Here is a 12,934-nt window from a genome sequence, read left to right as displayed (position 1 = left end):
AACTCAGGGATGGGGGGTTTGACTTGTCAGTTTTCTTATAGATCCCAGGAAAGTAGAGCCAAAATTTGAGTTTAGATAAATTGTCAATTATGATTTCTTAGCTTAAAAACAATCACTCAAAAATTTTACAGCACACTAGTGCTTACGAATCACTCACATTTTAATCTTATTTTACTCTTAGAAGATCCCCATGTGATAGATGAGGTCGTTACTGCTATCATACCCATTTATAAATAAATCTCTTAAGTTTGAGGCAAAGCTCAGTGGTGAACTGAGACTGAAGTACAGTTTTTATAACCCTAAGATAAGTAGTCTTGAAGGACTTCTTGGAGATTTCATCACTGTAGCTATTTTTTAAGAAGGTGACATGCCCTCAAACATGAAATTATGAAAAATGTACTCTACCACCACTTACAATCTTTGACAATCAGAAATATTTCTGAAATCCCAGGAAGGTTTCAGCCAGAGGATGCCATCATCACACAGCAAAGCATCAGGTGTTTAGTCCTGGAAAGAACAGCAGGGATGAGGAGCCAGATGGAGAAAATCAACTCTTCCAGCCATTCCCCCCCCCCCCCCGCCCCCGCCCCCGGTACGCGGGCCTCTCACTGTTGTGGCCTCTCCCGTTGCGGAGCACAGGCTCCGGATGCGCAGGCTCAGCGGCCATGGCTCACGGGCTCAGCCGCTCCGCGGTATGTGGGATCTTCCCGGTCCGGGGCACGAACCCGTGTCCCCTGCATTGGCAGATGGACTCTCAACCCCTGCACCACCAGGGAAGCCCCTTCCAGCCATTTTGTTCTCAACCCTTGTGTTATTGGACTCATTTGTTGTGGGTTAACTGTCAGAGACAGTAAACAGCATTAGTTAGATATCTGAGAGCCAGGATAGAGATCTGATGCCAGCTCAAACCCTGATTTCTCTCTTTAAATGTCCAAAGAAAAGTAATAGAAGACCTAACCCACAGTGAAAGTCAGAATCGAGGTGAGGGAGGCCAGACAGGTCCCAGGTGCCTGAGAAAGGACCCAAGGGCTGGTACAAGAGGTTCTCTCCTCTGCTGTTGCTCTAGCTGTTAATACATATTTGCAGAGTGAATAAGGGAATAATTGGTTGTAGTTTAGAAACCTGTTGTGAAATCAAACTATGAATCTGTCAGCTCAGCCCCCTTCTACTTCCCCCCACCTCGCCTTTCCTCATCTTGCCCCACCGCTCTCCTCCCTTTCCACGTGACAAGGGAAATGTGTGCTGCCTTCTACGGTCGGTCTGTAGACCAAGTCCTTTTCCCTGCTTGCTGGCATGACTCCTTGAGATTAGTTAAGGCCACAGTTATTACATTTCTATTTCTCCTGAAGGACACTAAATTGTTTGAGCTTCTTCTACTTAGACTACCTTAAACAAAGTTGAAAGACCGGTTTTTCCTCCCTTGCTCGTTTTGAATTTCATTTGAATTGCATTTGTGAAACCTCAGGTGGTCGTGTGTGTGTGTGTGTGTGTGTGTGTGTGTGTGTGTGTTTACACATCCGTATTTGAACTGATGGAGAGAATAGGCCAGGACAAAATGAATAAACTCCCACAATAGTTTGAAATCTTTAAATATAGAAGCAGGATGAGGGTTAATAAGCATTTAAGGGCTTCCCTGGTGGCACAGCGGTTGAGAGTCCGCCTGCCGATGCAGGGGACACAGGTTCGTGCCCCGGTCAGGGAAGACCCCACGTGCCACAGAGCAGCTGGGCCCGTGAGCCATGGCCGCTGGGCCTGCGCGTCCGGAGCCTGTGCTCCGCAATGGGAGAGGCCACAACAGTGAGAGGCCCTAGTACCGCAAAAAAATAAGTATTTGGAATACTTGCAAAATATCTGAGTGAGAATACTTTAATTAATTAAAATGACGTTTTGTGAAAATCTATTGCTAGACTCAAAATAATCTAAAATTGAAATGAATGTGTATTTCTAAGTGTCCATTTTTAAAAAATGTACATTCTCTAAAATGCTTAGAAATATTTAATATTGTTAATATTTTCTTTTAAAAATCATATATAATAACGGCTTATCTGCCTAGCCATAAGTCCACAAGATTTTTACATAGCCCCCAGAACACTAGAAATTCTTCAAGATAATCCAGGTTCTAAAACATTATGTCTTCAAATCTTTTTTCTTGGTCATATACTTCAGCATTGTGGTTATCAATTCCTTCCTTTATAGCTGCAAACACACAGCAAAGTATTTTTGATAGAATTAGGTATCTTTTGGTGGTTTTGACTTTGTTAGTTCTCATTACATTTCCTTCACACAAGAAGAGAACTACGCTATTTCCCTCTTACCGGGATGTTAGGTTGACTCACAATGCCTGAAAATAAATGCAATTATTTTGAAAGTCCATTTTAAATTTCCTATTTGTAGCACATTAGTTACAAATGCTAAGACTTATAAGAATCTTACAAGTCACAGAGTCACATAGACCTCTTTGCTCCATGAGTCCTCAGGGCACAGAACTTCCCCATCAGCCCCTTCTCCCCATCCCTAGTATAATAATAGGTGAATGATGTTCACCGAGTAAGGGAAAAATCATAGGTTTACAGACATGCTCTTCTAAAGTAACTGTCTTTAAGACAAAAGAGACGCCAGCCTACAGAATGGAACAAAGCCACCTTTCAGAGAACTTGTGAGGGATAGTAATATTAGTCCAACAAGTGCTAGCATCTCATCGGTTTATCCCACTCTCTTGAACCTGCAGTTGAGCCAAAATTCTCCTGAGCCAAGCTTTCTCGCAAGATTTCCTGTACTTCCTGTTTCTATGTGAGCCAGAAATACCATGAGAATGACCTTCCTTGTGGTATTTCTGCACTTCTACCCTGGAGTGAAGATAATCCCATGTTGGGGAGAATTTTTGGTTTTAATTGTGCAATATTTTTAATTTTCAAATATCCAGATGAAGGAGATTCCTCTTTGAGAATGAAAATGTGAGATGGTATTTGCTTGGCCCTAATTCATTTCCACTAGGAAGTATTCACGTTCAGTGATTCAACATTTTGCAACTTCTCTAAGATATTTTTACGAGGAAATATGTAAGACAATATAGAAGATACAGTGGAAACTCATATCCTTGGATTTTTTAAGAAAGCCATTCTTGAAGGAATATGTGCTAGGAAGAGTTATATTCTTAATACATTAGCGTATGTGACGTATTATACCATATACTTGTTTTCTTTGTTCTTAACCCCTTTGTTCTGAGGGTCAGGATATCCTGATGCAAAGTACTATTGCAAAATAACTGAACAAAAATAAAAATAGTCAAACACTTAGGAAACTCTTCGGTTGTTATGTCAAGGAAGTTTGTGACTGAGGAGTGAGTATAAGACATTATTCAGGAAATATGCTAATAGAGTACAACAGCCTACATGTGCTTATTAAATAAAAGTGTCTCAATTCTAGAGAGCCTGAATGCCTCCAGTCTGATGGAAGGGTAAGATAAGAATTGGGAGGGCTGTGAAAAGTGGTGAAACTGTCAGACTGAGGCTTAAATCCCTTCATCCCTTATAAAGAGGGAAGTTTAAAAAGGCACATCTTTCTCATAAGTGGATCATTGATTATTCCCTAGTTGGGTTGTATGAATATCTGGTTGTTAATAGGAAGAGCTGTTTGATCGATATTTTAATCATGAAACTCACAAGAAGCAGTGTCTTAAATGTCTTTTATTGTTGTTTTTTATCCTTAAAGGATGTTGACCCTTCTTCGCCTATTAGGAAAGACAGTAGGTTTGATGAGGTAAGGGCGATGAAAATAATACACACCCTACAATGGTCTTTCTCCTCTCCTCCAAGTCCCCTCTGCTCTCCCCTAAAGAAACATCAGATGATTGTGTGATAAAACAGCCCCAAAAAGAACGTAGAGCAGAAGCAACAGATTGTACATCAGCAAAATAAAATGCCAAGCAAAATAATGCACTTTGAAATACAGAGACATGAAAAGGAGAGAAAGATGGGATTGTTACAATGGCCTCCCCAAGAAAATAGGAGCTATTCACGTGAATGCACAAGTTCAAATTGTTCCTACAAACCCAATTTGCTGGCAAAAGTACCGAATATAATACCATCCCACTTTTGTTTGTGTCCAGGGCTTTTCACACTAGCTCCAGGGGCCATCCCTTTCTGTTGCACGGGTTCTGACTCCTAGGGTAAGTGCCTCCAGCTCTGAGCCTCAGGATCCAAGACACATGGCCCGTGATCGTCCTCAACTGAACCACTGTCAGGTGGGGGGAGCAGTTTGTGGCCAAAATACCATGTCCACAGCGCTCTGTCTCTGGAAAGTGAACCTTCAACACTTTCTTTTCACTGTCATTTATGCCCCCAACAAATCTAGTTTAAAATTATTATTAAAGGAAATTACTAGTCCTTTGAAATGAGTTTTTAACCATGCCCAGCTATTTGTCCAGACTCTGCAACCGCACCGCACGTTTGCATGAGGACCTTGATGCTTCCCCAATTCACTTCTTTCACAGTTAGCTTTGGAATGTGATTCAATGTTATTTCCCTTCCAGCTGAAGGGCAGCTGAGGTTACAAAGGGATTTGACTAATAGGCCAAAACCCAGTTAAGTTTGCTGAAAAGCAAGTGACAGCGAAGGGGGAGGGGTGTGGAGGAGGGGAGCGTGTGAACCGTGGTGCCCAGGACCAACCCAAGAGCCTTCTGAAGAGCCCCAGTCCAGCGCACACTGTGGTGAGAGGGTAAGGTGGCCCCCAGCCAGACCTTCCGGAGAGAAGCAGCTGCGATGCTGAGCTTCCCCTGTTTTCTCCTTGATGCTTGCAGGGCTGGAGCCAGGGAAGCGTCTAGGTTTCCTGCACCACAGGGGTGACTCCTTACCTGACACCTTCAGGTAACTGGTCTCTGGAGGACCCCCTGGGAGGCTGGCAAAGGGGCGCCGCCCCACATCTTTGCCTGAGTCCTTGAGGGCTAAACAAGCCACTTGACAAACTTTGACAAGCACCAGAAAAGACTCGAGAACAAATAAATCAGAAGAGGGAAAAAGCGAAGGCTAAAGCCTCCATGGCCTTTTTCCCCCCTGCTGTCGTTCCAGCTGTAGCCTGGGCTTAATTAAGTGCTGCAAAGTCAGTGCCTGAGAGAGAAGGGGGAAAAAAATGCTTTCTCTCTCTAAGGCAGGAGGACAGGAACCGTTCTCACCACTGAGAAACCTTGGGAAGTGAGTCGCTCTCATCGTCAGTGTTTGTGGAGGGACTGGAGGGACAGAGATTTGCCAGGCTGGAGGAGGCTTGCCTTTCCGAAGCTGGAGAGGATTTTCCGGGGGTTCGCCTTCCCCTGCCTGGGAAGAATTTCCCCTCTGGTAGCAGCCGCAGCAGCAGCGCGACCTCCTCTTCTGGAGACCAGGGCAGAATGCCTGTGCTCGAGCGCTATTTCCACTCGGCAGAGCTGGGCAGAAGGTGGACGGCCCCAGAAGGTGTGCTGCCCTCCTGCCTGGGCAGCCGGCCGGTGTGCCAGCAGGGGCCGCTGCCCTGGGACTTGTCAGAGATGATCAGGATGGTAAAGCTGGTTTGGAAATCCAAAAGTGAGCTGCAGGCGACCAAACAGAGAGGCATTCTGGAGAATGAAGATGCTCTCCACAGCTTTCCAGGTAAATCAGCTGTGGGAGGTGTGAAAGGTACCAGGGCCAAGTCTCATGACTTTCAGTCCCTTCCTTGGAGAGCCCACGAAATAAAAATGGGAAAAGGAAGGAAGACAAAACTGTAGCATAGGGCCCGAGGGCTGTGGTTAATGAACGTTTGCTCTGTTACAGAAATGCATCTTAAAATTAAGAGCGATGTGGGAGTTAGGAGCGTGAACAGACGGACAATCAAGAAACCTGGGATCTGGGCTTAGCTTGTCACTTGTTTGCCCTGTGGCTTAAACAGGTGAAATTTCCTAAGTTTCAGTCTCCATAGGGAGGGGATGAAATTGCGTGCTCTTTAAATTGGGTGTCTATCCTGCCTCTGCAATTTCTTATTGACAAGACAGTTACCTCTGAGAGAATATTCTTCTTGGGTTGCTTTTTTGTAATGCTTTATAGAAAGTAAAATATATTTTCTCATTTTAAACTGTGGAACTACAGCATGTATAAATCTTCCCAGGACTGAGTTTGGCCTGGTAGTTTTTTATGTCATGAGAGAGTTGATAAACTTCCTTGCCTCAGTTTTCCCTTTTGACAAATGACAATAATACAAATTTCTCCGTTGATATCAGGAAAAATCAACTCACAGATTTGGAAATGATGGTTCATAGGAGCTTTGTTATGTTATAAGAATGTGCTGTGCTTGGGACGGTTGAGGAGCACTTTGCTGTGTTTTTAACAGGGGGTACCACACCACAAACATACCTAGGATCCCTGTGGAGGATGGGACTCAGATAACTCCGTACACTAAGAATACAGGATGCACTCTTCCTTAGGGGAATATGTTGGTAGATATTTGGAAAGTGATGGTTTGCTTTAGAAGAACGAATGTGAGCATGTGTTTATGCATTTGAAGTTTTGGCTAGCCCTGTGCACGGAATCCTGACATGCCATTGTTGGTGAGAGATGGGGGCCTAGATGGAAAAGCAATACCAAAAAGTACCTCTCTTTTTTTCTCGTGGAAAAAGACTAGGAAATCAAAACTCGGCTAATCTTGTTTTTAATCATTTATGCAGAAACCTTTTTTAAGTTGCCTAATGATCTAAAATGAACATTATTAAAAAATAATGCTCTGGGCAAGAAAAAAAAGATTGGAAAGGAATTAAAAAAACAACAGTATTGGTCTCTAGTAAACAATGAATACTTAGGAAAGAGAAGGAAACCAATGAGACTGACGTTTATGTGGCATTTGGGAGATGGATGCCCAGGGAAATGGGTCCTGGTCAGAAAAAATGAGGTAATGCTAAAGCCATCCCATATTTCATGTGAGTACAAGAAAAATGGAAAAACCCACCTGGGCAGAAAACTTAACTGTGACACTTCAACTTCTACTGCTCTGGTTTGTTTCAGTATATTAAATGATTAAAATGCATGTTTCAAATTACACTTTTGGTAAAACTGCTTAATTTAACAGATGTTAGCATGTCTGTAGAGATATGTGTGTATTATTCTTTATATTATATACTAGCAGGTGTCTAATTCCTGAAAAAGCAATACTACAGAGAGAAAACAAAACCCCTCTAACTTTTTGTCACTTAAAAGCTACGTTTTTCTGGATGTTATGAAGTTGAGCTAACTGAGTCTTAATGTGCCCCTGGACCCCTGCCTCACCCTTTGTGGAATATATCTCAGCAGCCATGCTGCTTCCCAGGGAGACTGCCCCTGCTTTGTTGGTCCCTTCATCCTGCCTGCCAGGAGGCCAAGCTCTATTTCAACACCTCCCCACAAGCTATCTGTTTACCTTCTCTTCTTCCTTCCCTGCCTCCCCAGCCTCAAGGAGATGAGGGGCTCACACTTTCTGACATGGACATAAAGCCATTATCGTTCATATACGCAGCATGGGGCCATATGTTGAAACCCCAAAGGCAAGTTGCTTCACTTTCCAAATTGTCTTATTGTTCCTCTCATCTTGTTGCTGAGGCTGCATTTCCTCCTCACATCAAGTTTCTGTGCCATTCTCACCGTAACAGCGTGATGGTGAGGGTAGAATATTTCCAAAAGCCTGGAATCTTTCCACTTTTAGAAGGAGATGGTTTAAACTGTCTTCATTTTGAGTACGGGGGTTTAAGTAGAAAACACCAAGACACATGGTGGTCTCTCTCTCTTTCCCTCCCTCCCTCCTGCCCTCCCTCCCTCCCTCTCTTTCTGGAATCTGACCCTTGCCTCAGAATCCTCAAACAATTTACGCTTTGACGACATGGGGCAGTTTACTGTTCATCAGTGTGCATCAGGTGGTGCCCTACCTCTGAGCCTTGCCTTATGCTTAGAATGTCTTTTTTTGGCTTTGGCCATTGAAAATTTTTATTCAAATACAAAGTCCAGCTCAGGCATCCCTTTCTCTGTAATGACTTTTCTGATCTCCATCCCCACCCCCAAATCTTCTCCCACAGTCATTTATTCCCTCTCCTTTACTCTCTTTGCCTGTAGGAACTTAACATCTTACACTTACAGCACACAATTTGTTGCCATGCTAGTAACTAAAAACAGGAAAATTAAATACTATAACATTCTATGTGTACTTCAACTGCTTGTGATAACAGATAAATGAGTTTACATTTCTAAAAACCATGAACTTGCAGAACTTCTGAAGAGAACCAACAGTCCAGAGAACTTTAGAGACGGATGTCACCGTTCTTAATAAGTTGAATTTAACTTTAAAAGTTCCAGCTTTTTTTTTTTCCTTAGTGAAGGGCATCATTATTTGTACTCATACTCCTTAGTCAAGACTGGAACTTTGTTTCTCATAAGGGAAATAGAAAAGTGTTCTGAGGTTTTGCTTAGGTAATAAAGGGAGAGAGCAAAAGGATTTATGGAAAACTAAATGCATACATATGTATTCATGAGAGATGTTTAAGATGAAATATACTGAACTGTGAGTGATGGAAGACAGACAGGAACAGAGTCCCCTGAAGAGAGCAAGGACGAGCTAGGGAGAAGGAAGTGGGAACATCTTTGCTGGAGACTAAAGCGACTTTTAAAGCAATAGGTTGGAGGAGGGAATGGGGGATGATAGGAGGAAGAGAGGCTCTTCAAAGTCACACCTCTGGGTGCATGCTTCTAAGCGTGCCCCCAGGAGCTGGACATGGGCAGAGGCACTGTTTGCCCTGGAGAGGGACTCTGGAACGTATCGGCATGCCCAAAGTTGGAGTGTCAGCTCAGTTCATTACCCCTTACCCAAGTATTTAATTGTATTAATACTCACATCATTTTCCCTCCATGAAGCAAACAAAGGATGGTCTAACTGTCTAGTTAACACAAACGAGGTGAATAATGAGCTAGAGACTAAACAACTCGTCCGGACCTTGACATTGTGTCAGAACCAGACCATCTCAGTCATCCAAGTCTAATCCACAGAACTGACATGATGGAGGCACAAGCTGGGTAATTTCAATTTAAACCAAGGTATTGTTTTACTGATTACATGTAGCTGGACAAACACGGAGGCTGTGGATGCAATATAAGCCTTGGTCAAAGCAGAAAATAATATTACCATGGAAAATAAGTCAAAGGATTGTGCCTCCTTTACATTTTTAAACTCATTCTGTGGGCTTTAGTTTTAGGTCCAAGTTTCCAGTGCTGAGAAGATTCCCAGGGGGAGGTTATCCATCTATTACCAATAGAAAATAAGCTTCAAAGCATGGTGGTCAGAGCGTGCCCAGAAGTGGGGAGTGAGGGGAGGGAAGAAGGATGGGGAATAAATAAACGGTTTCTTAAATGCTCTGAGTGCAAATATTATTCTAATTGTGATTCTAGTCAGCAACCTAAGACTAGACATCCCCTAGCAGGACTTGGTCTTAGTTGAATAAATAATTTGACTTCAGAATTCAACCAAATACCTGCAAACTCTGCAGCTGTGGAACTTACCATTCATTTTGGTATCTCTGGTCTAAATTTTACATTATGTTTTACTTATTTATTAAGCTTGTTTCCATTTCAATAGCCTTTGGTTACAGAAATGTATAAAACACACACCTCTCTCAAAAGAAAAAAGCATTCATTTTCTCCATAGCCATTGTAACTCGTCCTGTCTTCAAGAAGAATAAAAATCTCAGAAATTTGCTTTATACTGAACCCTAAAAACCAAACAGCTTCGGAAGGGAAAATCTCTGAAACAATTCACTGATTCCAGAACTGTACAATTCAGATTGACAAAGAGGCTATTTTTAAATATCTCAAGTGTCAAGCATGATATAAATTAAATATGTTGAAGACTGAACACTTTTATTATTATAAATCAAGGAGCATTTATTAGACGTGTAGTGTGTACCACGGACTGTGGTAGGCACCAAAGATTCGGGGAGCAATCAAACTTAATAAGAAGAGAACAATTATGAATTTATGAATCAGAATTCTATCTAGAACTTCAGTGTGAAAACAAGCATTTGTTAGTTTCAATCTCTATGTCAACTGAAAGTACTGGCTATAAAAATTGGCCAGTAAAATTCAAAAACACTAGTAAAAACTTCAAGCGCACTTTCAAGTACTCCTCAATATTAATGATTTCATTCAAAGCAGAACAAATTGCTTTGATCAAAGAATCAGTTAGTCTTAACAGTAGGTAACTTGACATTAATTCAAAGCATTTTTCTATGTTCTTGTAGACATTAGCCTCCACTCATCCCGTAGCTATACTAGATAATAACCATTGACAAGTCAATCCATTCTTTAAATGTGAATGCAAATTTGAGTGAAAACTGGACACGTCATCACGCCTTGAACTAAACCTGTGCTTCACCAGACCTCCTAGTTTTCATAAATGGCATCACTCCTGCAGAAACCCAGATTCAAAACTGCTGCCTTGTACTTCCCAGTTCATGTGGATTACATAAACCTTCACTTGTTCATTTAAAAAAAAACAAAAACAAAAAACCGCTCCCACCAGTTCTCCAATTCCACAGAATAGGTTAAGAGTGTCGTTGCGGAGTTGAAATTTTTTAAATTTTAAGTCCTGCCTCTCTCTTATGGACTGTGTGAACTGTGCAAATTACTTCACCTCTCTGTGCCTCTGTTTCCCCTTCTTTTAAAAAACAGGGGAATAACAGCAGCACCTTTGCAAAAGGTGAGGATTAAGTGAGATAATACAAAACAGTGCCTAAAAGAGAGCCTACATCCTACCACATGCTCAGCAAGTGCTCACTAGCATAATTACTGATATCGCTGCTATTTCCTCAACAACTCACTCACATTCATTGCTTTCTTTCTATTCAGTTACATGGCCCTTAGCCAAACCTCATGTTGTTTGGTCTATTATCTTCCAATAGCCTCCAACTCCAGTACTCTCTCCACGCCTCTTCTTTCTCCTCCATCATTTAGATCAATAACATCAAAAGAAAAATCAGAATAGATCTCCCCCCTCGTCAGAATCCTTCAATGATTTTTCCATTGTCTGTAGAGAAAATCCAAATTCTACCATCCTGCATTCAAAGCACTCCACACTCTGAAACTAGCTCACTTTTCCCATCTGACTTGTCACTTATATTCCACCCGGATAGGACAAGCATCCCACAGCTTCCTACGTGCTTTCTGCTCATTGTTGCCAATGCCTAAAATTACTTCCCTCCATGTCCCCAACTTCTGCCATCTTTTAAGACCTCACTCACACGCCGTTCCCCACACAAAGCCCTTCTGAGATTACCGAGGAAGGGTGTGCCTTTCTCTTCTGAAGTCTTACAGAACTTTCTTTGTATTTATTTCACAGGCAAACCACTTTATTGTATTATAATTAATGTACGTTTTCTTCCTCCCCTCCTAGACTTTCAGCTTTTTGAGAATCTGGAGAACATTCTATTTTCTTTGTGTTCTCCCTATCGTCTTTCACATGTCAGCCACTCAATACACTTTGATAAGTGAAAAAAAGGAAATTATCAGAAGGAATAAAATAGCTTATGAGTTGCCATTAAATGCATGAATGAACATTCTTTTCTAGGCACGATTACTTAAGAAATATGAATTCTATTTCTTGCTTTTAATGGAGTCATTTTAAACTTATATTCTGGCAGAAGATCAGTATTAGTCATTACGGCTTTTAAAGTAAAAGAAAAGAATACACAAGAGTGGATGTCAGAACCATTTAAAAGGTATAAAGTATGTGCAAAACTAATATGAGACAGTTCTCTCTTCATATAGAAGAGTTGTCATTTACTGATAATTACCAAATTTTAGAGTAGTGCATGTAAATTATGCCTGCTTTTATATACTTTTAAAATAATTACTCTGTTCATAAATCTTGGAACATTTTACATCAACTAAAGTTTCAAAAGTTGCTTCTTTTACAGATAACAGTCTGTATATTCCTTAATGTAATTTCAAAAATAGAATGCGGAAGGTGTGTGTTTACCCGGTTCTACAAATGAGCTTTTGAGGGGATGGAGCTGAATAGAGGATGTTATTCCCATGTCCTCTGCTCTTTGCCTGGAAACAGCTTCTCTTTTCTTTTTTCTTATGTTTTTTAACAAGACTGGTTTCACTGAGCAGCAAAGCATTGACTTTTGCATCTAATTTCTAAAAGGAAAACATTAGAAGCTTCATTGTTAAAAGACCAAAAGCAGCTCAAAGTGTGTGCCCTCTCCTGTTATCTGATATTTTCTCTCTTTAATTATCAGTCTACTTCATAGTACATAGTAGTACGTATCACCATATCAAAAATATGATAGGGAGCAAAGGTCAAAGTACTTGTGATTTAGTACAATGCCCTAGCCTAGATGTACACACAATGTAGACCTTATTCTTTGTTTTTCTATTTATCTCTCTCTGCCTTTCCGTGGATTTCTATTTAGAATTGACTTCCATCTCTAAAATGTTAAGAGATCACCCCAAGAGTTTGGATTTGTATCTGTGCACTTGTCTCAGATTTCCTCAAAATACAAAATTATCAGAGACCCTTCCTTCAGAGTACTTCTCCTCACCTAAAATATCCACACGGCATGATATTTTATAGATTAGAAAGCAAGCTCCTGTCCTGAACATTTTGTTATTCTTGGGCTCTCACACAGTGCTAAGGGAACACGACAGTCTGTATCATTCGTAACAAGATAAAACCTAAAAGTCAACCTTGTATGCAACTGGAAGGCATACTTGACAAAGGCAAGGCAGGGTTTAGCTCTGTATGGCCTTAAAAGGAGTCCAGGGGTCCAGGGCTACTCCAGAAAAACAAAATCCCTAGAAAGAAAAGGACAGATTTCAAGAGAGATTGAGTAGGATACGGTTGCACGTACCCGGTAGTAGAAATTGAAAGGTGAAGAATCCAGAAAATTGTAAAGTAAAATCATGGTGAGAGACATAAT

At 41.3% G+C, this 12,934-nt stretch overlaps 1 protein-coding gene across 6 annotated transcripts in view; it reads left to right on the top strand.

Annotated features, from left to right (window-relative positions):
* The window catches only part of PDE7B (phosphodiesterase 7B), a 337,812-nt gene that overhangs the window by 182,490 nt on the left and 142,388 nt on the right, over positions 1-12,934 (top strand). For 3 of the 6 annotated variants that reach the window (XR_004352568.1, XM_032651581.1, XM_032651579.1), the window contains exon 1: positions 5,296-5,618. The exons of 2 other annotated variants lie outside the window; for them this stretch is intronic. Coding sequence is in view for 3 of the 4 variants with exons in the window: in XM_032651581.1 (XP_032507472.1) it covers positions 5,381-5,618 (238 nt within the window). In the remaining variant the exon portion in view is untranslated. Of the gene's footprint in view, positions 1-5,251; positions 5,619-12,934 lie in introns of those variants that run through there. One more of the 6 variants, XM_032651584.1, reaches the window with a different exon arrangement.

The sequence above is a fragment of the Phocoena sinus genome, chromosome 12 (genome assembly GCF_008692025.1).
Source record: "Phocoena sinus isolate mPhoSin1 chromosome 12, mPhoSin1.pri, whole genome shotgun sequence".
NCBI classification, from domain to species: Eukaryota; Metazoa; Chordata; class Mammalia; order Artiodactyla; family Phocoenidae; genus Phocoena; species Phocoena sinus.
Note: the sequence above shows the minus strand (reverse complement) of the source record. Positions and strands in the feature narration are given on the sequence as shown.